The 21,444-nt window shown below is 62.0% G+C and overlaps 2 protein-coding genes across 2 annotated transcripts in view; both read left to right on the top strand.

Annotated features, from left to right (window-relative positions):
• Positions 1–522: 522 nt before the first annotated feature.
• Positions 523–7,813, top strand: LOC140845578 (NUT family member 2B-like). The gene is made up of 8 exons (XM_073220119.1): positions 523–660; positions 2,728–3,422; positions 4,269–4,397; positions 4,747–4,886; positions 5,205–5,611; positions 6,136–6,252; positions 6,578–6,867; positions 7,759–7,813. The coding sequence occupies exons 1-8, from the start codon at positions 523–525 to the stop codon at positions 7,811–7,813; spliced, it is 1,971 nt and encodes a 656-aa protein (XP_073076220.1).
• A 5,160-nt stretch (positions 7,814–12,973) lies between these two features.
• LOC140845577 (NUT family member 2G-like) overlaps positions 12,974–21,444 on the top strand; it is an 11,614-nt gene continuing 3,143 nt past the window's right edge. The window contains exons 1-9 of the mRNA XM_073220107.1: positions 12,974–13,007; positions 13,748–14,465; positions 15,312–15,440; positions 15,789–15,928; positions 16,247–16,653; positions 17,184–17,300; positions 17,626–17,910; positions 18,803–18,999; positions 20,541–20,738. Coding sequence (XP_073076208.1) covers positions 12,974–13,007; positions 13,748–14,465; positions 15,312–15,440; positions 15,789–15,928; positions 16,247–16,653; positions 17,184–17,300; positions 17,626–17,910; positions 18,803–18,999; positions 20,541–20,738 — 2,225 coding nt within the window. The remainder of the gene's footprint in view (positions 13,008–13,747; positions 14,466–15,311; positions 15,441–15,788; positions 15,929–16,246; positions 16,654–17,183; positions 17,301–17,625; positions 17,911–18,802; positions 19,000–20,540; positions 20,739–21,444) is intronic.

Here is a 21,444-nt window from a genome sequence, read left to right as displayed (position 1 = left end):
CCAGCAGGAGTTCTGTAAAATAAAGCTCACTGTGACTTGCTTGCAAGGCTGTAAATATCTGCAAATATATCAGAACCTAAATGAATTTTCACCAGAAGAGAAAACTGAAAGCATTTGAAAAATAAGAGGAGAATGCACTTGCCTTTGGCCACATAGCACATGTCTGAGAAGATCTGCACAATCAGATGACACTGGTTCCCGGTGGACAGAGATCTGGGCTGCTGGGAAAGAGGCGGGAGGAGGACTCGCCACTGTACTTTCCGCGTTTACAATGGACTGTGAATCATGCGAAGGTCTTACTTGTGTGAGATAGTCCATTAAAACCATTGAAAAGGTAAAAAGCATATTTAGCAGGAGGGTGATGTTCCAAGAAACGCAAAGGAGGAATTTCTGGTGTTGGACGTGGAGGCTGCAGGGCCTTTCTTTGATGGGCTGGGGCTTTCCAGCAACGGGGGCCTGGATGGGGTCTGCAGGGCCTCCACACACAGCCCTGGGGACGCACGGGCAGCTTCCCGAAGCGCGATGGGCACAGTGCCCCGAACAGGCCGCGGCTGCACGGACATCCCCATTTCAAACGCAGGGCTGCCCGTGGCCATGAGTACCTGTGTGCTCATCAGAGCACCTGTTGCCATGGGTTCAGAAAGCCTAGCCTCTGTGGAAGTCAGTGACGGGCAGTAGGAAGCAGTGGGGCCCCGGCCGCAAACTAGGTCGATGGTCACAGAATGAAAGTAGCGGGAACATCAGCTAGGACCTTGGTGCTGTGAGCCCGAAAAACGATTTGTAAGCGGCCAAGAGAGGCACCCACCGAGGGTGTGGCGCTGTCAGCTGGAAGAGCACCTGTGTTCTTGCCCACCTGCCAGAGTGCCCGTGGAATGGCTCCTGCTTCCTCGTGCCCCCAGCCCGCCTGCCCTCTGCCCCTCCCCCACTGCAGAGTGTCTTGGGCCCCTACATTCTAGGCCTGTTTACATTCAAACTTGCCCTGCCTGAGTGGGATCCTGAGCAGTTGGTGGAGGAGCCTGCTCTCTGGTCCTGGACTCGGTTCCCCAGGTGGAACGGCCAAGCAGCTGCGGTCGGATCTCAGCCTGTGGGGATGAGTTCAGGAGGAGGTAAGGCCTGAAGGCTGGGTGGCAGGGTTTCAGGGGCCACCGCCCACCGGTCCCTGGGATTCAAACTTGACTGTTTCCGGGCACAGTGGTTAGACCGTCAAGGGGGGAGAGAGCTCTGGGCCCCAGGGTATCTCACCTGGGAGGTGGGGGCGGGGGGGAATCTGGAAAGCTGAGGAAGCCCTGGGGAGGTGGCTTCTGGAGGTGGGTCAGGTGACACAAGGGAAGCGCCCTAGGCAGGGAGAAGGGACTGCCGCCCCCACGCTGCTGCTTTCTAGAAAGGAGACGCGCCGTGGACCCTGCGTTTGGGGAGGCTGTTGTGGCGGCACGGGGTGGAGGTTCCCGGGAAAGCCCAGCCCTGAGTCACCCTCCTGGGCACAGGGCTGGCCTCACGATGTCCTCCCAAGGGATCTGAACTGCACTTTACCAGACCCCACAGTGCGCTAGGAGAGGTGAGAGACTTGGCCTGAGCCAGAAAATTGTCCAGGGGCCCTATCTGTGGCCAAGTCTTCAGGCACATGTCCTCTCCACGAGCAAGGCCACAGTGTCCCCTGGCTGCCGGAGCCCAGACCTCCCGCCCTCCCTCCAGCCAGAGCTCTTCTCCTCAGGGCAGCGGGCTGTTGTTGGGCTCAACGGGGACAGGGCAGCCGGGTGATGCCAGCAGGATAGGGCTGGGGCTCCTGAGTCATCCTGAATCCTTCTCCCTGTGAGGAGACTCCGTTCTGCAGAGCCACTTCCTTCCTCCTGTCCAGTGTCTCACATACTTGAGCTTTGCGTTTCACCTTCGAGATGAGGCGTTTGCTTGTGTGCGAGTCACTAACGCAGGGATGATAGTGGACATGGAGTATGGTTCCCTGTCCCGTGGGACATCTACACGTGCTGGTTCCTTTCCAAAGTGGAGGGATCCTCCCCTGACTGCCCTCTGCCCTCCATTCCCAGCCCTTCCCCAGGCTCTGCAGCTCGCACTGGTTGTCGAGTGACAGAATTCAGGGCACACGAGACCTCCTCCACTGACCCTCTCCTGGGAATGGAGCTCCTGAGCGGTGGCAGGGACCCTGGCCCATGTTAAGGGTGTGCTGTGGGTGGTTCTGGATGGGTTATGTCAGTCAGGGTCCCGGGGCCTTTCCTGTGCAGAGGGACATTTCAAGTGCGTTGGTGTGCTGTGTCAGGCAAGAAAGAGAGGGATTTATGTGGGCACGGGCACCGCAAAGCAGAGGGGCGTGGGCCCTGGTGTTTTAGACACTGCCGGGTCTCAAGGCCCCAGGTCCCGGACCATACCTGGGGGATGAGTGCCCTGCCGCTCACGGGCTCTGGTCAGGGTCGTCCCCGCAGGTAGGTGTCTGCAAGTCTTGTGTGGAGACAGCCATGAGGCCAGGGCCTGGTGGCACAAACGCAGCACTTGCTGGGAGGTCTCTTCTTGGCAGAGCGGGCCGGGGGCCCGGGTGGGGCAAACATTTCCAGGGGAATGGTCTCAGCTGGTCGGGGCCTGACTGTCCCCTGCGGACAGCTGTGCCCTGCCCGGTTCCACCAGCAGACCGGCCCTTGAGTCCCGGGCACCCTTCCCAGGACAGATTCTCTCAGCACCTCTCCTGTCTTGACAGCGTTTCCGGTGCCGGGCCCGCAGGGAACCGTCAACCTTGGCACCTTCGTGTCGTCTTTCACAGTGCTGCCGTCAGCCCCTCCCGTCCTCGGCCCGCCACACTGGACCCCCTGGCAGCAGCACCCACCGAACCTCCTGGGCCCAGTGTTGCCCCCAGGAAGCACCCTGGTGCTGCCGGCTTTCCCCAGCACGCTGTTGGTGGCAGGACAGGCCAGCTGTGGCCCAGGCTGGCCTGGGGCCGGCAACGTCACTGTGCACGTCTGGCCGGAACAGAGGCCCGTGCAGGCTCCCCAGCCTCAGACCTTTGTCGTGACTCAGGCGCCTCTCCATGGGAGCACTCCTGGGGCCCTCTGTGGGGGTGCTGTGTGTCCTGTGCCCCAGTTCCTGGCGGCCTCGGGAGTGAAGACCATCCTGCCCGCCCCTCCTGCCTGGAGCACCCAGGCTAGCGATGGAGGCTGGTCCCTGCACCGTCCACCTCGAGCTGCAGTGCCAGCTGCCCAGCTGGCCTCCGGCGAGCTCCCAGCGATGGCCAGGCCTCGTCCACCTGGGGCTGCTAGGAACAGCGGCGCGGCCTGCTCGCAGCCCACCGCCTCGCCCGGGAACGCCTGCCACCGCACCAGCATGAACGAAAAGTTCCGGCGCTGGCAGCACTGCACGCGCCTGGCCCGCAGGCACCTGCCCCAGAGTCCCGATGCAGGGGCACTGTCCTGCTTCCTCATGTGAGTGTCGTCCGGCGGGGAAGCCACTGTGTCCAGCCTGGATCAAGGGCCGTGTCGTCCTCGCTCTGACCGGGCTGGTTGTCGGGAGGCGGTCACTTCTGGTGCTGACATCCTTCAGGCCGCATCTCGCGGGCGGCCCCTGTGAGCCAGCCGGCCTCTGGCCGCAATGCTCACCACAGGCTCGGTGCGGGCTCACAGTGGGGCCCCTGGCCGGCAGGCCCAGGGATGGAGGCTGTGCTCTCCGGGCTCTGTCCCCTTTTAACACGTGGCTGAGGGGATGATGCCTGGGCATCCCTTCAGGGAGGCGGGGGACCCCAGGGCGCAGGAGACAGCTCTCCGCCCAGCTGCCCTCCTGGGTGCAGGGTCCAGGTCGGGACAGGCAGGGGGGACTGGTGCAGGGTGGGGGGGCAGCTAACTCGGAGCCCAGAGTAGGGTAGCCCCACCATGGCCGGGCCCCTCCTGACTGGCCACTCCACTGCATTCAGAGGCCTGCAGAGCACGCGCCTTGGGCTGTCCAGGCAGGGTGTCTGACGGCGTGGCCTGTGCTCGCCCATTGGACGCCTGTCGTTCTTAACCGGAAAGGGCCAATTTGAGGAGCAGCCCCGCTCTCCAGGCCACAGTGGGCAGCTGCGGTGTGAGGGCACGGGCGGGCACAGTCCATGGCGGAGGCTTGTGGAGTCAGGTGGTGACCACAGTGGCCGGGAAGGCTGGCCTCTACCGCCAAGACCCTGCCGGTCTCCTCCTGGGCTTAGTCCTCTGTGCTGGGGATACGGGCTCCACAGTGTGAGGTGGGGTGGGCAGGTTCCGGGCTGCAGACGGTGACTGACCCCAGTGGGCGAATTACAGCCCCGTGCTTCGGACCCTGGCCCTCCGGAACCCCACCATGACCCTGGAGGAGGGCCTTCAGCGGGGCGTGCAGGAGTGGCATTGTCTAAGCAAGTCAGAGCGCAGCATCTACTATGAGATGGCGGGAAGGTGAGTCAGGGCCCCGGGCCAAGGGCCGGATGAAGACCTGTTCCCCTCTGGAAGCATGCCCCCCACTTTGGGAGGCTGGCTACTCTTTTCCCCTGCCCCAGAGCCTCACATGGCCAGACCCTGACCGTTTCTGTCTAGACATGAAGGTCTCAGGACATTGAGGGGGGGGGGGATTCAGGCACTGGCCCTGGGGCTGTACATGGGTTCGGGTGCCCCAGGCAGCCTGCCTCCCCACCATGGCCAGGGCCATGACACCCCATGCCCTTGTCGTCTGACCTCTCCATTGACTGCTTCCCTGCCTGGGCCCGGGAGGCCTCCTCCTCAGGGGTCCGTGCCTCCCTCGCCCCAGGTTCATGGAGTTCGAGGCCGAGGAGGCGAGGCAATGTCAGAACGCACAGTGGATGAAGGCGGCACAGGGCGTGCCTCCTCCAGCACCCCTCAGGCCTGTTAATCGGGCGCCCTCAGCCCCAGAGCGGGGCCAGAAGCGAGGTATGCCACCGTGTTCCCCCGGAGCCAAAGGCCAGAGGCAGTGGGAGCCTGGGAAGGCCGCGGTACCCAACATGGTCCTTCTCAACCCCTGGGGCATTGGGCAGTGACCTCGAAGCCACCAGTAGCGTGGGGTCTCCCTTGGTCCCGACGGGAAAGGGCCAAGGTTTAGGAAATGGCCACCCCCCTCTGCCCTGATCAGAGACCCACAGGGGGTGCTGGAAGGGGCCGGGGACTGGGAGGAGGGCGGGCCTCCCTCCCCAGCATGAAGCCCTCGGAGGCCCTGTGACCCCTTCCACACCTTGGTTCCTTTCGGAGCAGCGGGCCATGATCCCCTACGGGAATGTCTCCGAGCTCGGTCCTTCCTGAGCACGCTTAGTGCTGGGGAGGTGCGGCCGGGCCACCCACACTCCTTCCCTGCACCCTCCTCAGCACGCATCCGCGAGAAGCCCGGCGCCGCGGCCCAGCCCGCCACCGCCCAGCCACCGCGATGCCGGCGGAGCCCGCACACCAAGGCGCCGCCGGAGATCAACCTCGAGGCCGTGGCAGAGGCCCTGGAGATCATGGAGGGGCTTCTGGGTCCCAGCGGCTCAGCTCAGGGGCTGCCCGGCAGAGAACGTGGGGAGGATAGCTCCAAGCCGCCACAGGGAGAGGAGGGCGTCTATCCAGACCCGGGTCTCCTCACCTACATCAATGAGCTTTGTGCCCAGGGAGACTTTCTCAACAAGGTAGGCTGGCCGTGGCCCGGGTGCTACAGGATTTCGGGGAGCGGCACTCCCACCACCCAGGTTGGGGTGGTGCCCATGTAGCTGGTGTTGTTGTTTCTTATTCCTGAGCTCTGGGGTGTGTGTGTGTGTGTGTGATGGTGCATGTGCATATGTAGCTGAGTAAACGTGTGTGTGTGTCTGCGTGTTGTACAGGGGTAACACAGGTGAGCCAGGGTTCTGCGGGGTGTTGGTGTGCATGCTTGTGTGTGCGTGTGTGTGCATAGGTACCTGTATATGTACTTGTGTGGCTGTGCATATGTTTGCATGCACGTCTCTTGTGGGGTGTGTGGCATGCACACATATACGTGTGTATATGCTTTGCGTGTGCATGTGTGCCTGTGGTCGGGGACCGTGACCACGTCTTTCCAACACCCCCTTGTTGTGGAGGCTGGGGCTGGTCTCTGCTTTACCCTTGCCCTCCGGGTCCTCTGGGTGCCGAAGGGATTCTCTCCAAGGATGCTCACAGCCTCTTCCTTCTGGGCCAGGCGGACGCAGTGCTGCACCCACGCTTCCTGGCGGAGTTGCCCTGCCCGGAGGCCGAGCTGGATCTCGTGGCCCTCGCTGAGGAGCTGGAGCAGGAGGAAGGACTGTCCTTGGCACAGGTGAGCTGGGAAAGGGAAGGAAACAGGTGAGCCTTTAGAGGGAGGGGCACCCCGGGTGTGCCAGGGCAGGGGACCCCAGGATAGGATTCCTTCCTGACCGTCCCCCTGCGTTGCATGGCAGAAGTGGCAGGGAGGGCCTCTCTGAGGGTGGGGGCCGGGCAGGAGGACGGCAGGGAGAGGATGGGGGGAGCCGAGGAGGAGAGGGAGGACGCAGGCCGGGGCACCAAGCTGGGGGGTGAGGTTGGCAGGAGAGCCGCAGCGGCTGTCGTTGGCGAGGCACCTGCTGCCCTCTCGGGCCGCCTCACGGTGCCCTCCCTTCTCGCAGCTGGAGGAGAAGCGACTCCTGGAACTGAAGCAGGAGGAGGGTGTGCAGGCCCCCCCGAGTCACGGCACACCCCGACTGGACTCAAGGCCTTCTGGGTCTGAGGCCGGCCACGGCCCCCAGCTAGGGGCCAGCGACCAAGCCTGCCCACCAGAGGCTGGTTGCGGGCAGCGCCAGGCGCACAGCCGAGGAGATGCTGGCGTGTCCAGGCCCGAAGCCTTCGCTGCCTCTTCAGGACGCCAGGAGCCCCCTCCCCTGAAGGCTGGCTGGCGGCCCCCTGTCCCCCAGGCTCGGTGCCGCACTTCCCCCAGCCTGGGGCCCAGGCTCGCCGCTGCTCCGGGAGAGACCTGTCCTGCTTGGGAGCCCCTGGGGCCCACGGGCAGGCCCAGTGAGGGCGAGGAGGAGCTCCCCAGCCTGGCCTTCCTCCTGGCCTCTCAGCACACGCTGCCATCCTGGGGACTGCCCCAGAGTCCTACTCCGGGCTCAGACCTCCTCCGCCCTGGAGTACCCCAGGCCCGCTCTCCCCAGAAGCCGGGCCTCAGCCCCGCCGGCCCTCCAGCTGGCAAGGCCAGCAGTCGGGCCCCGTGTGCAGGCCCGGCCCCTGCTGGGAAGACACCCCTGCCAGGGGCCAGCCTCGGGGTCGCCGGGGGACCAGCCTTGGCTCTGGGGCTGGGCCGCCCCTCACAGCCCCAGAAGAGAAGGGGGGACCCTTTCGTCACAGGGAAGGGTAGCAAGCGGCCCTGCAGCCAATAGGGAGGAGCCGGCCCTCCAGGGCAGCTTCGGGCTCCTCCACATCCCAGTCCTGATCCTGGCTGCTGAGGGACAGGGAGGGTGGGGTGGGAGAGGCGGGAGGGCGGGGCCCCTGGGGGTGGCTGGTTGGGGGGTGGGATAAGAGGGTGGTGGGAAAGGTGTGGGGCGGTGAGGGGGGGTCCGCCCATTTGGGCCTTGTACGCAAATGCAAATAAAGGCTGTTTTGTCACAAAATGCTCTGGGTCTCTGCCCCTAGTGGCATCCGGGCTTCTCCATGGGAAGGGACGCCGAAAGCAAGAATGTCCCGGGCTCCGGGACCCAAGGCGATGACGTCCCCATTCCCCCTCCACATTCACGTGCATTCTCCAGATGGCTCCCGAGAGCCCACCGCCCCCATAACCCCCCCCCCCCCCCCCCCCCCTGCTCTCCGGGAGGCCGCTTTTGGGAGTCCCCAGGACACAGCGTCATCACAGGACCCCAAACGTCTAAGGATGGCAGCTGCTTTGGCCCTGTGCCCTCTGCAGCACCAGCCCACTTTCTGGACAGAGCCTGCAGACAGCCGTTGTCTAGAGGGGGCCCTCCTTTTCTCGCTGAAGCGGGCTGGGGCGCTGGGGGATGCTCAGGCATCAGGGTCTCCTGGGGGGGCTGAGCAGAGAGGAAAGGCATGTCATGAGGGGACAGGCTCCACAACCGACGTAGAAGGCCAATCCTCCGGCCTCGGTGGGCGCATGAAATATGTGGGCTGGTGGGCAGTCCCTCTTTCCTCAGCACAGAGAGGGCATCGGGCTGGGAGGAGAATCGGGGCACTCGGAAAGGAGATTGGGCGGGGGTGGGGGAGGGTACCTTGTCTCTCTGGGGGATTTCTGTGCAGGAGCGTCTCGTCCACTGAGGTAGGAGGCCCCATGTAGCTGTGGCCTGAGAGGCTGGCCTCGGGGCCTTTGCATTTCAACGATGCCCACGGTGCTGTCCCATCGCCTCCCCCCAGGGCTGGACCCTCTGTGAATAGGGTAATTTGGTGCTTTTGTTTAGACACATGACTGCTTTCTATATGTTGACTTTGTATGCTGCAAGTTTGCCGAATTGGCTTATGAGTTCTAAGAGTTTTTGCTGTTGACACTTTAGGGTTTTCTACATGTATGATCATGACATGCATGAGCAGAGATCGTTTTACTTCTTTTCTGATTTGGATGCCTTTTATTTCTTTCTCTCCCCTAACTCCCCTGACTGGGCCTTTCGGGGCTATTGAATAGAAACAGTGAGGGTGGGCACCTTTGCCTTGTGCCTAACGTTAGAAGAAAAGATTTCAGTTTTTCATCAGTGAGCACGTTTGTTGTGGGTTTTTCGTGTATGCCTTTATTGTGTTGAAGTACATTCCTTCTACACCCAATTTGTTGAGAGTTTCTACCGTGCAAGGGGTGCTGAATTTTCTCAAGTCCCATTTCTGCATCGATTGAGATAGCTTATTTTATTCCTTCCTTTTGTTAATTCAGTGTGTCACATTCATTTGGGTGTGTTGAACTGTCCTTATGTCCCAGGAATAAATCTTACTCGATCATTGTGTATGATCCTTTTAATGTGGTGTTGAATTTGATTTGCTACAATTTTGTTGAGGATTTTTCCATGTATGCTTATCAGGGATATTGGCCTGTAATTTTATTGTATTGTATTGTCCTGTCTAGCTTCAGTATCAGGTAATGCCGGTCATCTAAATGAGTTTGTAAGTGCTCCCTCCTATCCAGTTTTTTGGAACCATTTAAGGACTTTTTACATTTCTCTTTAAGTGTTCGGTAGAGTTCACCAGTGAAGCCATGCCATCTTGAACTTTGCTGTTTGGGGAGGTTTTTAAAAATTGATTCACTCTCATTTGCTGTTGGTGTGTTCAGACTTTCTACTTGAGCTTGATTCAGTTTTGGTGGATCACGCTTCTAAGAACTTATCCGTTTCTTCCAGGTCATCCAATTTGTTGGCACATAGCTGTCCATGATCATCTGCTACGAACCCTTCTTTTTCTGAGTCATCAGCCGGGGCCGCTGCAGCTCCGCGCCGAGAGCCCGCGAGCTGCTGGAGGCCGGCAGCCGCCCGCGCGTCCCCGCCCCCAGGCAGCGGACCCGCCCCCGCCCACCCCCCGCCGCGAGGACGCGGCGGCCACGCCCCCTCCCCGCAGGGCGGGGCTAGCCGCCGCGGACCCCCGACCGGCCGCTCGGCCGTTGGCCCCGCCCCGCGCGCTCGTGCGCAGCCCGAGCGGTCCGCCGCAAGGGACCCTGGGAGCCGTTGGAGCCGCTGGTCCGCGCGCCCGGGGCCCGCTCCCTGGGCGTGTGGCGCGCGTGCGCGCGACGCGCGAGGCGAAGCGGGAGGCCGCGGCTGGCAGGACCCGGCTTCAGGGTCCCGGGGCCTCGGAGCCGGGCCTCCTTTCCGCCGCCTGTGGACTGCGCAGCCCCAGCCCGCACCCTGCGCTCGGCGGCCCGCGCACCGCGGGCTGGCTGCCTCGCAGCCGTCCTGTCTCACAGGCCTCACGGGCAGCGGGCTGCCTCCCTAGGTTCGCGCCCCGCCCCCGAGTCCAGGGGCGGCCCTCCCGAGAGACTGGCGGGAGCTTCCCGCCAGACCTCATGGATAGTAAAAACATTTGCTCTGCCAGTGATCGCCTTAACAAGATGGAAAGACCAGTTACAGACTGGGAGCAAACATTTCCAAAACATACGTCTCACAACGGACTAGTACCTAAAACTTAAAAATAACTCTCAGAGAACACTCCTGGCTCAGAGCTCTAGACCCACCCGGGAACCACTCGGGCTTCTTCCGCGGGCCTGCTGCACTACGTGTCCCCTTCACGGCACCTGCTGAGTGCATGCAGGTTTCCCCCTGAGCACGCCTCCGGGTGGAGGGGTGGCAGGCACACCCTCCTCCGTGAGCATGGCGCCTCTGACCTGGATCCACACGGGCCAAGGGGCCAACTGAAGTTGCATAGCAGGCAGGGTAGGAGTAGCTTCACTCCCCTCCTCTTCCGAGGGAATTTTGCAGCATTGGAGCTGGCAATGAAAAAGACGGGCAGCAGAAGCCACTTTGGGACTTGAGTTTGTAATGCATTCCCAGAAGCTCCACACACCCGTGCGGCCTGTTGCAAGGTGGGTACCGGGTCTCAACCCCGCAGCTTCACCTACCACACTAAAACCTTGTGTGCACACGTGATCTCCCCATTCTGCTGCTCCTCCCTGACTGGGAGGAAGATCCTCTGTCCGCTAAGGCCTGAGACGCACGTCTGGAGATTTTGGTTTGCTCGAAGGACACCCGCCCCTGGCCTTCCTGCAGGAATGGTCAGAAATCAGAGTGCAGAGGACTGTCATCTCCCCCCTTGCATGGCTGGTGTTTCCAAACACATTTGGGCTAACAATTCTATCTGCTTCTGGAGCCTAGGCTTTTTGATGGAGTCATATAAAAAGGGGTGTGGAATTGGGACGAGACAATTTTTCCACAATGCAGTTTTCCAGTCGGTGGTCCTGAGAAGAACAAGCAAATCCTACATGAAAGCCGTGAGGGAGAATCTTGTCCACAATTGGTGGAGGAAGCAAGAGGGAAGCCTGCCTTTCGTGAGTGTCTCAGTACCATGCTTTGCTTCATCATCCCTCTGAATATGAAGTTCCTTGGTGAAAGTCATCTAAGGTTTCCCATGATAAAAACCCAAGTCCTGGGAGATGTCTGCAAGTTGTTCTTTTTTCCATCCCCAGCAGGAGTTCTGTAAAATAAAGCTCACTGTGACTTGCTTGCAAGGCTGTAAATATCTGCAAATATATCAGAACCTAAATGAATTTTCACCAGAAGAGAAAACTGAAAGCATTTGAAAAATAAGAGGAGAATGCACTTGCCTTTGGCCACATAGCACATGTCTTGAGAAGATCTGCACAATCAGATGACACTGGTTCCCGGTGGACAGAGATCTGGGCTGCTGGGAAAGAGGCGGGAGGAGGACTCGCCACTGTACTTTCCGCGTTTACAATGGACTGTGAATCATGCGAAGGTCTTACTTGTGTGAGATAGTCCATTAAAACCATTGAAAAGGTAAAAAGCATATTTAGCAGGAGGGTGATGTTCCAAGAAACGCAAAGGAGGAATTTCTGGTGTTGGACGTGGAGGCTGCAGGGCCTTTCTTTGATGGGCTGGGGCTTTCCAGCAACGGGGGCCTGGATGGGGTCTGCAGGGCCTCCACACACAGCCCTGGGGACGCACGGGCAGCTTCCCGAAGCGCGATGGGCACAGTGCCCCGAACAGGCCGCGGCTGCACGGACATCCCCATTTCAAACGCAGGGCTGCCCGTGGCCATGAGTACCTGTGTGCTCATCAGAGCACCTGTTGCCATGGGTTCAGAAAGCCTAGCCTCTGTGGAAGTCAGTGACGGGCAGTAGGAAGCAGTGGGGCCCCGGCCGCAAACTAGGTCGATGGTCACAGAATGAAAGTAGCGGGAACATCAGCTAGGACCTTGGTGCTGTGAGCCCGAAAAACGATTTGTAAGCGGCCAAGAGAGGCACCCACCGAGGGTGTGGCGCTGTCAGCTGGAAGAGCACCTGTGTTCTTGCCCACCTGCCAGAGTGCCCGTGGAATGGCTCCTGCTTCCTCGTGCCCCCAGCCCGCCTGCCCTCTGCCCCTCCCCCACTGCAGAGTGTCTTGGGCCCCTACATTCTAGGCCTGTTTACATTCAAACTTGCCCTGCCTGAGTGGGATCCTGAGCAGTTGGTGGAGGAGCCTGCTCTCTGGTCCTGGACTCGGTTCCCCAGGTGGAACGGCCAAGCAGCTGCGGTCGGATCTCAGCCTGTGGGGATGAGTTCAGGAGGAGGTAAGGCCTGAAGGCTGGGTGGCAGGGTTTCAGGGGCCACCGCCCACCGGTCCCTGGGATTCAAACTTGACTGTTTCCGGGCACAGTGGTTAGACCGTCAAGGGGGGAGAGAGCTCTGGGCCCCAGGGTATCTCACCTGGGAGGTGGGGGCGGGGGGGAATCTGGAAAGCTGAGGAAGCCCTGGGGAGGTGGCTTCTGGAGGTGGGTCAGGTGACACAAGGGAAGCGCCCTAGGCAGGGAGAAGGGACTGCCGCCCCCACGCTGCTGCTTTCTAGAAAGGAGACGCGCCGTGGACCCTGCGTTTGGGGAGGCTGTTGTGGCGGCACGGGGTGGAGGTTCCCGGGAAAGCCCAGCCCTGAGTCACCCTCCTGGGCACAGGGCTGGCCTCACGATGTCCTCCCAAGGGATCTGAACTGCACTTTACCAGACCCCACAGTGCGCTAGGAGAGGTGAGAGACTTGGCCTGAGCCAGAAAATTGTCCAGGGGCCCTATCTGTGGCCAAGTCTTCAGGCACATGTCCTCTCCACGAGCAAGGCCACAGTGTCCCCTGGCTGCCGGAGCCCAGACCTCCCGCCCTCCCTCCAGCCAGAGCTCTTCTCCTCAGGGCAGCGGGCTGTTGTTGGGCTCAACGGGGACAGGGCAGCCGGGTGATGCCAGCAGGATAGGGCTGGGGCTCCTGAGTCATCCTGAATCCTTCTCCCTGTGAGGAGACTCCGTTCTGCAGAGCCACTTCCTTCCTCCTGTCCAGTGTCTCACATACTTGAGCTTTGCGTTTCACCTTCGAGATGAGGCGTTTGCTTGTGTGCGAGTCACTAACGCAGGGATGATAGTGGACATGGAGTATGGTTCCCTGTCCCGTGGGACATCTACACGTGCTGGTTCCTTTCCAAAGTGGAGGGATCCTCCCCTGACTGCCCTCTGCCCTCCATTCCCAGCCCTTCCCCAGGCTCTGCAGCTCGCACTGGTTGTCGAGTGACAGAATTCAGGGCACACGAGACCTCCTCCACTGACCCTCTCCTGGGAATGGAGCTCCTGAGCGGTGGCAGGGACCCTGGCCCATGTTAAGGGTGTGCTGTGGGTGGTTCTGGATGGGTTATGTCAGTCAGGGTCCCGGGGCCTTTCCTGTGCAGAGGGACATTTCAAGTGCGTTGGTGTGCTGTGTCAGGCAAGAAAGAGAGGGATTTATGTGGGCACGGGCACCGCAAAGCAGAGGGGCGTGGGCCCTGGTGTTTTAGACACTGCCGGGTCTCAAGGCCCCAGGTCCCGGACCATACCTGGGGGATGAGTGCCCTGCCGCTCACGGGCTCTGGTCAGGGTCGTCCCCGCAGGTAGGTGTCTGCAAGTCTTGTGTGGAGACAGCCATGAGGCCAGGGCCTGGTGGCACAAACGCAGCACTTGCTGGGAGGTCTCTTCTTGGCAGAGCGGGCCGGGGGCCCGGGTGGGGCAAACATTTCCAGGGGAATGGTCTCAGCTGGTCGGGGCCTGACTGTCCCCTGCGGACAGCTGTGCCCTGCCCGGTTCCACCAGCAGACCGGCCCTTGAGTCCCGGGCACCCTTCCCAGGACAGATTCTCTCAGCACCTCTCCTGTCTTGACAGCGTTTCCGGTGCCGGGCCCGCAGGGAACCGTCAACCTTGGCACCTTCGTGTCGTCTTTCACAGTGCTGCCGTCAGCCCCTCCCGTCCTCGGCCCGCCACACTGGACCCCCTGGCAGCAGCACCCACCGAACCTCCTGGGCCCAGTGTTGCCCCCAGGAAGCACCCTGGTGCTGCCGGCTTTCCCCAGCACGCTGTTGGTGGCAGGACAGGCCAGCTGTGGCCCAGGCTGGCCTGGGGCCGGCAACGTCACTGTGCACGTCTGGCCGGAACAGAGGCCCGTGCAGGCTCCCCAGCCTCAGACCTTTGTCGTGACTCAGGCGCCTCTCCATGGGAGCACTCCTGGGGCCCTCTGTGGGGGTGCTGTGTGTCCTGTGCCCCAGTTCCTGGCGGCCTCGGGAGTGAAGACCATCCTGCCCGCCCCTCCTGCCTGGAGCACCCAGGCTAGCGATGGAGGCTGGTCCCTGCACCGTCCACCTCGAGCTGCAGTGCCAGCTGCCCAGCTGGCCTCCGGCGAGCTCCCAGCGATGGCCAGGCCTCGTCCACCTGGGGCTGCTAGGAACAGCGGCGCGGCCTGCTCGCAGCCCACCGCCTCGCCCGGGAACGCCTGCCACCGCACCAGCATGAACGAAAAGTTCCGGCGCTGGCAGCACTGCACGCGCCTGGCCCGCAGGCACCTGCCCCAGAGTCCCGATGCAGGGGCACTGTCCTGCTTCCTCATGTGAGTGTCGTCCGGCGGGGAAGCCACTGTGTCCAGCCTGGATCAAGGGCCGTGTCGTCCTCGCTCTGACCGGGCTGGTTGTCGGGAGGCGGTCACTTCTGGTGCTGACATCCTTCAGGCCGCATCTCGCGGGCGGCCCCTGTGAGCCAGCCGGCCTCTGGCCGCAACGCTCACCACAGGCTCGGTGCGGGCTCACAGTGGGGCCCCTGGCCGGCAGGCCCAGGGACGGAGGCTGTGCTCTCCGGGCTCTGTCCCCTTTTAACACGTGGCTGAGGGGATGATGCCTGGGCATCCCTTCAGGGAGGCGGGGGACCCCAGGGCGCAGGAGACAGCTCTCCGCCCAGCTGCCCTCCTGGGTGCAGGGTCCAGGTCGGGACAGGCAGGGGGGACTGGTGCAGGGTGGGGGGGCAGCTAACTCGGAGCCCAGAGTAGGGTAGCCCCACCATGGCCGGGCCCCTCCTGACTGGCCACTCCACTGCATTCAGAGGCCTGCAGAGCACGCGCCTTGGGCTGTCCAGGCAGGGTGTCTGACGGCGTGGCCTGTGCTCGCCCATTGGACGCCTGTCGTTCTTAACCGGAAAGGGCCAATTTGAGGAGCAGCCCCGCTCTCCAGGCCACAGTGGGCAGCTGCGGTGTGAGGGCACGGGCGGGCACAGTCCATGGCGGAGGCTTGTGGAGTCAGGTGGTGACCACAGTGGCCGGGAAGGCTGGCCTCTACCGCCAAGACCCTGCCGGTCTCCTCCTGGGCTTAGTCCTCTGTGCTGGGGATACGGGCTCCACAGTGTGAGTTGGGGTGGGCAGGTTCCGGGCTGCAGACGGTGACTGACCCCAGTGGGCGAATTACAGCCCCGTGCTTCGGACCCTGGCCCTCCGGAACCCCACCATGACCCTGGAGGAGGGCCTTCAGCGGGGCGTGCAGGAGTGGCATTGTCTAAGCAAGTCAGAGCGCAGCATCTACTATGAGATGGCGGGAAGGTGAGTCAGGGCCCCGGGCCAAGGGCCGGATGAAGACCTGTTCCCCTCTGGAAGCATGCCCCCCACTTTGGGAGGCTGGCTACTCTTTTCCCCTGCCCCAGAGCCTCACATGGCCAGACCCTGACCGTTTCTGTCTAGACATGAAGGTCTCAGGACATTGAGGGGGGGGGGATTCAGGCACTGGCCCTGGGGCTGTACATGGGTTCGGGTGCCCCAGGCAGCCTGCCTCCCCACCATGGCCAGGGCCATGACACCCCATGCCCTTGTCGTCTGACCTCTCCATTGACTGCTTCCCTGCCTGGGCCCGGGAGGCCTCCTCCTCAGGGGTCCGTGCCTCCCTCGCCCCAGGTTCATGGAGTTCGAGGCCGAGGAGGCGAGGCAATGTCAGAACGCACAGTGGATGAAGGCGGCACAGGGCGTGCCTCCTCCAGCACCCCTCAGGCCTGTTAATCGGGCGCCCTCAGCCCCAGAGCGGGGCCAGAAGCGAGGTATGCCACCGTGTTCCCCCGGAGCCAAAGGCCAGAGGCAGTGGGAGCCTGGGAAGGCCGCGGTACCCAACATGGTCCTTCTCAACCCCTGGGGCATTGGGCAGTGACCTCGAAGCCACCAGTAGCGTGGGGTCTCCCTTGGTCCCGACGGGAAAGGGCCAAGGTTTAGGAAATGGCCACCCCCCTCTGCCCTGATCAGAGACCCACAGGGGGTGCTGGAAGGGGCCGGGGACTGGGAGGAGGGCGGGCCTCCCTCCCCAGCATGAAGCCCTCGGAGGCCCTGTGACCCCTTCCACACCTTGGTTCCTTTCGGAGCAGCGGGCCATGATCCCCTACGGGAATGTCTCCGAGCTCGGTCCTTCCTGAGCACGCTTAGTGCTGGGGAGGTGCGGCCGGGCCACCCACACTCCTTCCCTGCACCCTCCTCAGCACGCATCCGCGAGAAGCCCGGCGCCGCGGCCCAGCCCGCCACCGCCCAGCCACCGCGATGCCGGCGGAGCCCGCACACCAAGGCGCCGCCGGAGATCAACCTCGAGGCCGTGGCAGAGGCCCTGGAGATCATGGAGGGGCTTCTGGGTCCCAGCGGCTCAGCTCAGGGGCTGCCCGGCAGAGAACGTGGGGAGGATAGCTCCAAGCCGCCACAGGGAGAGGAGGGCGTCTATCCAGACCCGGGTCTCCTCACCTACATCAATGAGCTTTGTGCCCAGGGAGACTTTCTCAACAAGGTAGGCTGGCCGTGGCCCGGGTGCTACAGGATTTCGGGGAGCGGCACTCCCACCACCCAGGTTGGGGTGGTGCCCATGTAGCTGGTGTTGTTGTTTCTTATTCCTGAGCTCTGGGGTGTGTGTGTGTGTGTGTGTGTGTGATGGTGCATGTGCATATGTAGCTGAGTAAACGTGTGTGTGTGTCTGCGTGTTGTACAGGGGTAACACAGGTGAGCCAGGGTTCTGCGGGGTGTTGGTGTGCATGCTTGTGTGTGCGTGTGTGTGCATAGGTACCTGTATATGTACTTGTGTGGCTGTGCATATGTTTGCATGCACGTCTCTTGTGGGGTGTGTGGCATGCACACATATACGTGTGTATATGCTTTGCGTGTGCATGTGTGCCTGTGGTCGGGGACCGTGACCACGTCTTTCCAACACCCCCTTGTTGTGGAGGCTGGGGCTGGTCTCTGCTTTACCCTTGCCCTCCGGGTCCTCTGGGTGCCGAAGGGATTCTCTCCAAGGATGCTCACAGCCTCTTCCTTCTGGGCCAGGCGGACGCAGTGCTGCACCCACGCTTCCTGGCGGAGTTGCCCTGCCCGGAGGCCGAGCTGGATCTCGTGGCCCTCGCTGAGGAGCTGGAGCAGGAGGAAGGACTGTCCTTGGCACAGGTGAGCTGGGAAAGGGAAGGAAACAGGTGAGCCTTTAGAGGGAGGGGCACCCCGGGTGTGCCAGGGCAGGGGACCCCAGGATAGGATTCCTTCCTGACCGTCCCCCTGCGTTGCATGGCAGAAGTGGCAGGGAGGGCCTCTCTGAGGGTGGGGGCCGGGCAGGAGGACGGCAGGGAGAGGATGGGGGGAGCCGAGGAGGAGAGGGAGGACGCAGGCCGGGGCACCAAGCTGGGGGGTGAGGTTGGCAGGAGAGCCGCAGCGGCTGTCGTTGGCGAGGCACCTGCTGCCCTCTCGGGCCGCCTCACGGTGCCCTCCCTTCTCGCAGCTGGAGGAGAAGCGACTCCTGGAACTGAAGCAGGAGGAGGGTGTGCAGGCCCCCCCGAGTCACGGCACACCCCGACTGGACTCAAGGCCTTCTGGGTCTGAGGCCGGCCACGGCCCCCAGCTAGGGGCCAGCGACCAAGCCTGCCCACCAGAGGCTGGTTGCGGGCAGCGCCAGGCGCACAGCCGAGGAGATGCTGGCGTGTCCAGGCCCGAAGCCTTCGCTGCCTCTTCAGGACGCCAGGAGCCCCCTCCCCTGAAGGCTGGCTGGCGGCCCCCTGTCCCCCAGGCTCGGTGCCGCACTTCCCCCAGCCTGGGGCCCAGGCTCGCCGCTGCTCCGGGAGAGACCTGTCCTGCTTGGGAGCCCCTGGGGCCCACGGGCAGGCCCAGTGAGGGCGAGGAGGAGCTCCCCAGCCTGGCCTTCCTCCTGGCCTCTCAGCACACGCTGCCATCCTGGGGACTGCCCCAGAGTCCTACTCCGGGCTCAGACCTCCTCCGCCCTGGAGTACCCCAGGCCCGCTCTCCCCAGAAGCCGGGCCTCAGCCCCGCCGGCCCTCCAGCTGGCAAGGCCAGCAGTCGGGCCCCGTGTGCAGGCCCGGCCCCTGCTGGGAAGACACCCCTGCCAGGGGCCAGCCTCGGGGTCGCCGGGGGACCAGCCTTGGCTCTGGGGCTGGGCCGCCCCTCACAGCCCCAGAAGAGAAGGGGGGACCCTTTCGTCACAGGGAAGGGTAGCAAGCGGCCCTGCAGCCAATAGGGAGGAGCCGGCCCTCCAGGGCAGCTTCGGGCTCCTCCACATCCCAGTCCTGATCCTGGCTGCTGAGGGACAGGGAGGGTGGGGTGGGAGAGGCGGGAGGGCGGGGCCCCTGGGGGTGGCTGGTTGGGGGGTGGGATAAGAGGGTGGTGGGAAAGGTGTGGGGCGGTGAGGGGGGGTCCGCCCATTTGGGCCTTGTACGCAAATGCAAATAAAGGCTGTTTTGTCACAAAATGCTCTGGGTCTCTGCCCCTAGTGGCATCCGGGCTTCTCCATGGGAAGGGACGCCGAAAGCAAGAATGTCCCGGGCTCCGGGACCCAAGGCGATGACGTCCCCATTCCCCCTCCACATTCACGTGCATTCTCCAGATGGCTCCCGAGAGCCCACCCCCCCCCCCCCCGCCCCCCCCCCCCCCCTGCTCTCCGGGAGGCCGCTTTTGGGAGTCCCCAGGACACAGCGTCATCACAGGACCCCAAACGTCTAAGGATGGCAGCTGCTTTGGCCCTGTGCCCTCTGCAGCACCAGCCCACTTTCTGGACAGAGCCTGCAGACAGCCGTTGTCTAGAGGGGGCCCTCCTTTTCTCGCTGAAGCGGGCTGGGGCGCTGGGGGATGCTCAGGCATCAGGGTCTCCTGGGGGGGCTGAGCAGAGAGGAAAGGCATGTCATGAGGGGACAGGCTCCACAACCGACGTAGAAGGCCAATCCTCCGGCCTCGGTGGGCGCATGAAATATGTGGGCTGGTGGGCAGTCCCTCTTTCCTCAGCACAGAGAGGGCATCGGGCTGGGAGGAGAATCGGGGCACTCGGAAAGGAGATTGGGCGGGGGTGGGGGAGGGTACCTTGTCTCTCTGGGGGATTTCTGTGCAGGAGCGTCTCGTCCACTGAGGTAGGAGGCCCCATGTAGCTGTGGCCTGAGAGGCTGGCCTCGGGGCCTTTGCATTTCAACGATGATGCCCACGGTGCTGTCCCATCGCCTCCCCCCAGGGCTGGACCCTCTGTGAATAGGGTAATTTGGTGCTTTTGTTTAGACACATGACTGCTTTCTATATGTTGACTTTGTATGCTGCAAGTTTGCCGAATTGGCTTATGAGTTCTAAGAGTTTTTGCTGTTGACACTTTAGGGTTTTCTACATGTATGATCATGACATGCATGAGCAGAGATCGTTTTACTTCTTTTCTGATTTGGATGCCTTTTATTTCTTTCTCTCCCCTAACTCCCCTGACTGGGCCTTTCGGGGCTATTGAATAGAAACAGTGAGGGTGGGCACCTTTGCCTTGTGCCTAACGTTAGAAGAAAAGATTTCAGTTTTTCATCAGTGAGCACGTTTGTTGTGGGTTTTTCGTGTATGCCTTTATTGTGTTGAAGTACATTCCTTCTACACCCAATTTGTTGAGAGTTTCTACCGTGCAAGGGGGTGCTGAATTTTCTCAAGTCCCATTTCTGCATCGATTGAGATAGCTTATTTTATTCCTTCCTTTTGTTAATTCAGTGTGTCACATTCATTTGGGTGTGTTGAACTGTCCTTATGTCCCAGGAATAAATCTTACTCGATCATTGTGTATGATCCTTTTAATGTGGTGTTGAATTTGATTTGCTACAATTTTGTTGAGGATTTTTCCATGTATGCTTATCAGGGATATTGGCCTGTAATTTTATTGTATTGTATTGTCCTGTCTAGCTTCAGTATCAGGTAATGCCGGTCATCTAAATGAGTTTGTAAGTGCTCCCTCCTATCCAGTTTTTTGGAACCATTTAAGGACTTTTTACATTTCTCTTTAAGTGTTCGGTAGAGTTCACCAGTGAAGCCATGCCATCTTGAACTTTGCTGTTTGGGGAGGTTTTTAAAAATTGATTCACTCTCATTTGCTGTTGGTGTGTTCAGACTTTCTACTTGAGCTTGATTCAGTTTTGGTGGATCACGCTTCTAAGAACTTATCCGTTTCTTCCAGGTCATCCAATTTGTTGGCACATAGCTGTCCATGATCATCTGCTACGAACCCTTCTTTTTCTGAGTCATCAGCCGGGGCCGCTGCAGCTCCGCGCCGAGAGCCCGCGAGCTGCTGGAGGCCGGCAGCCGCCCGCGCGTCCCCGCCCCCAGGCAGCGGGCCCGGCCCCCCCCCCCCCCCCCCCCCCCCCCGGACGCGGGGGGGCCGCCCCCCCCCCGCAGGGCGGGCCTAGCCGCCGCGGACCCCCGACCGGCCGCTCGGCCGTTGGCCCCGCCCCGCGCGCTCGTGCGCAGCCCGAGCGGTCCGCCGCAAGGGACCCTGGGAGCCGTTGGAGCCGCTGGTCCGCGCGCCCGGGGCCCGCTCCCTGGGCGTGTGGCGCGCGTGCGCGCGACGCGCGGCGAAGCGGGAGGCCGCGGCTGGTAGGCCCCGGCGTCAGGGTCCCGGGGCCCCGGAGCCGGGCCTCCTTTCCGCCGCCTGTGGACTGCGCAGCCCCAGCCCGCACCCTGCGCTCGGCGGCCCGCGCACCGCGGGCTGGCTGCCTCGCAGCCGTCCTGTCTCACAGGCCTCACGGGCAGCGGGCTGCCTCCCTAGGTTCGCGCCCCGCCCCCCGAGTCCAGGGGCGGCGCCCTCCCGAGAGACTGGCGGAGCTTCCCGCCAGACCTCATGGATAGTAAAAACATTTGCTCTGCCAGTGATCGCCTTAACAAGATGGAAAGACCAGTTACAGACTGGGAGCAAACATTTCCAAAACATACGTCTCACAACGGACTAGTACCTAAAACTTAAAAATAACTCTCAGAGAACACTCCTGGCTCAGAGCTCTAGACCCACCCGGGAACCACTCGGGCTTCTTCCGCGGGCCTGCTGCACTACGTGTCCCCTTCACGGCACCTGCTGAGTGCATTGCAGGTTTCCCCCTGAGCACGCCTCCGGGTGGAGGGGTGGCAGGCACACCCTCCTCCGTGAGCATGGCGCCTCTGACCTGGATCCACACGGGCCAAGGGGCCAACTGAAGTTGCATAGCAGGCAGGGTAGGAGTAGCTTCACTCCCCTCCTCTTCCGAGGGAATTTTGCAGCATTGGAGCTGGCAATGAAAAAGACGGGCAGCAGAAGCCACTTTGGGAC

The sequence above is a fragment of the Manis javanica genome, chromosome 2, assembly GCF_040802235.1.
Source record: "Manis javanica isolate MJ-LG chromosome 2, MJ_LKY, whole genome shotgun sequence".
NCBI lineage: Eukaryota > Metazoa > Chordata > Mammalia > Pholidota > Manidae > Manis > Manis javanica.
This window is presented reverse-complemented; position numbering and strand designations above follow the sequence as displayed.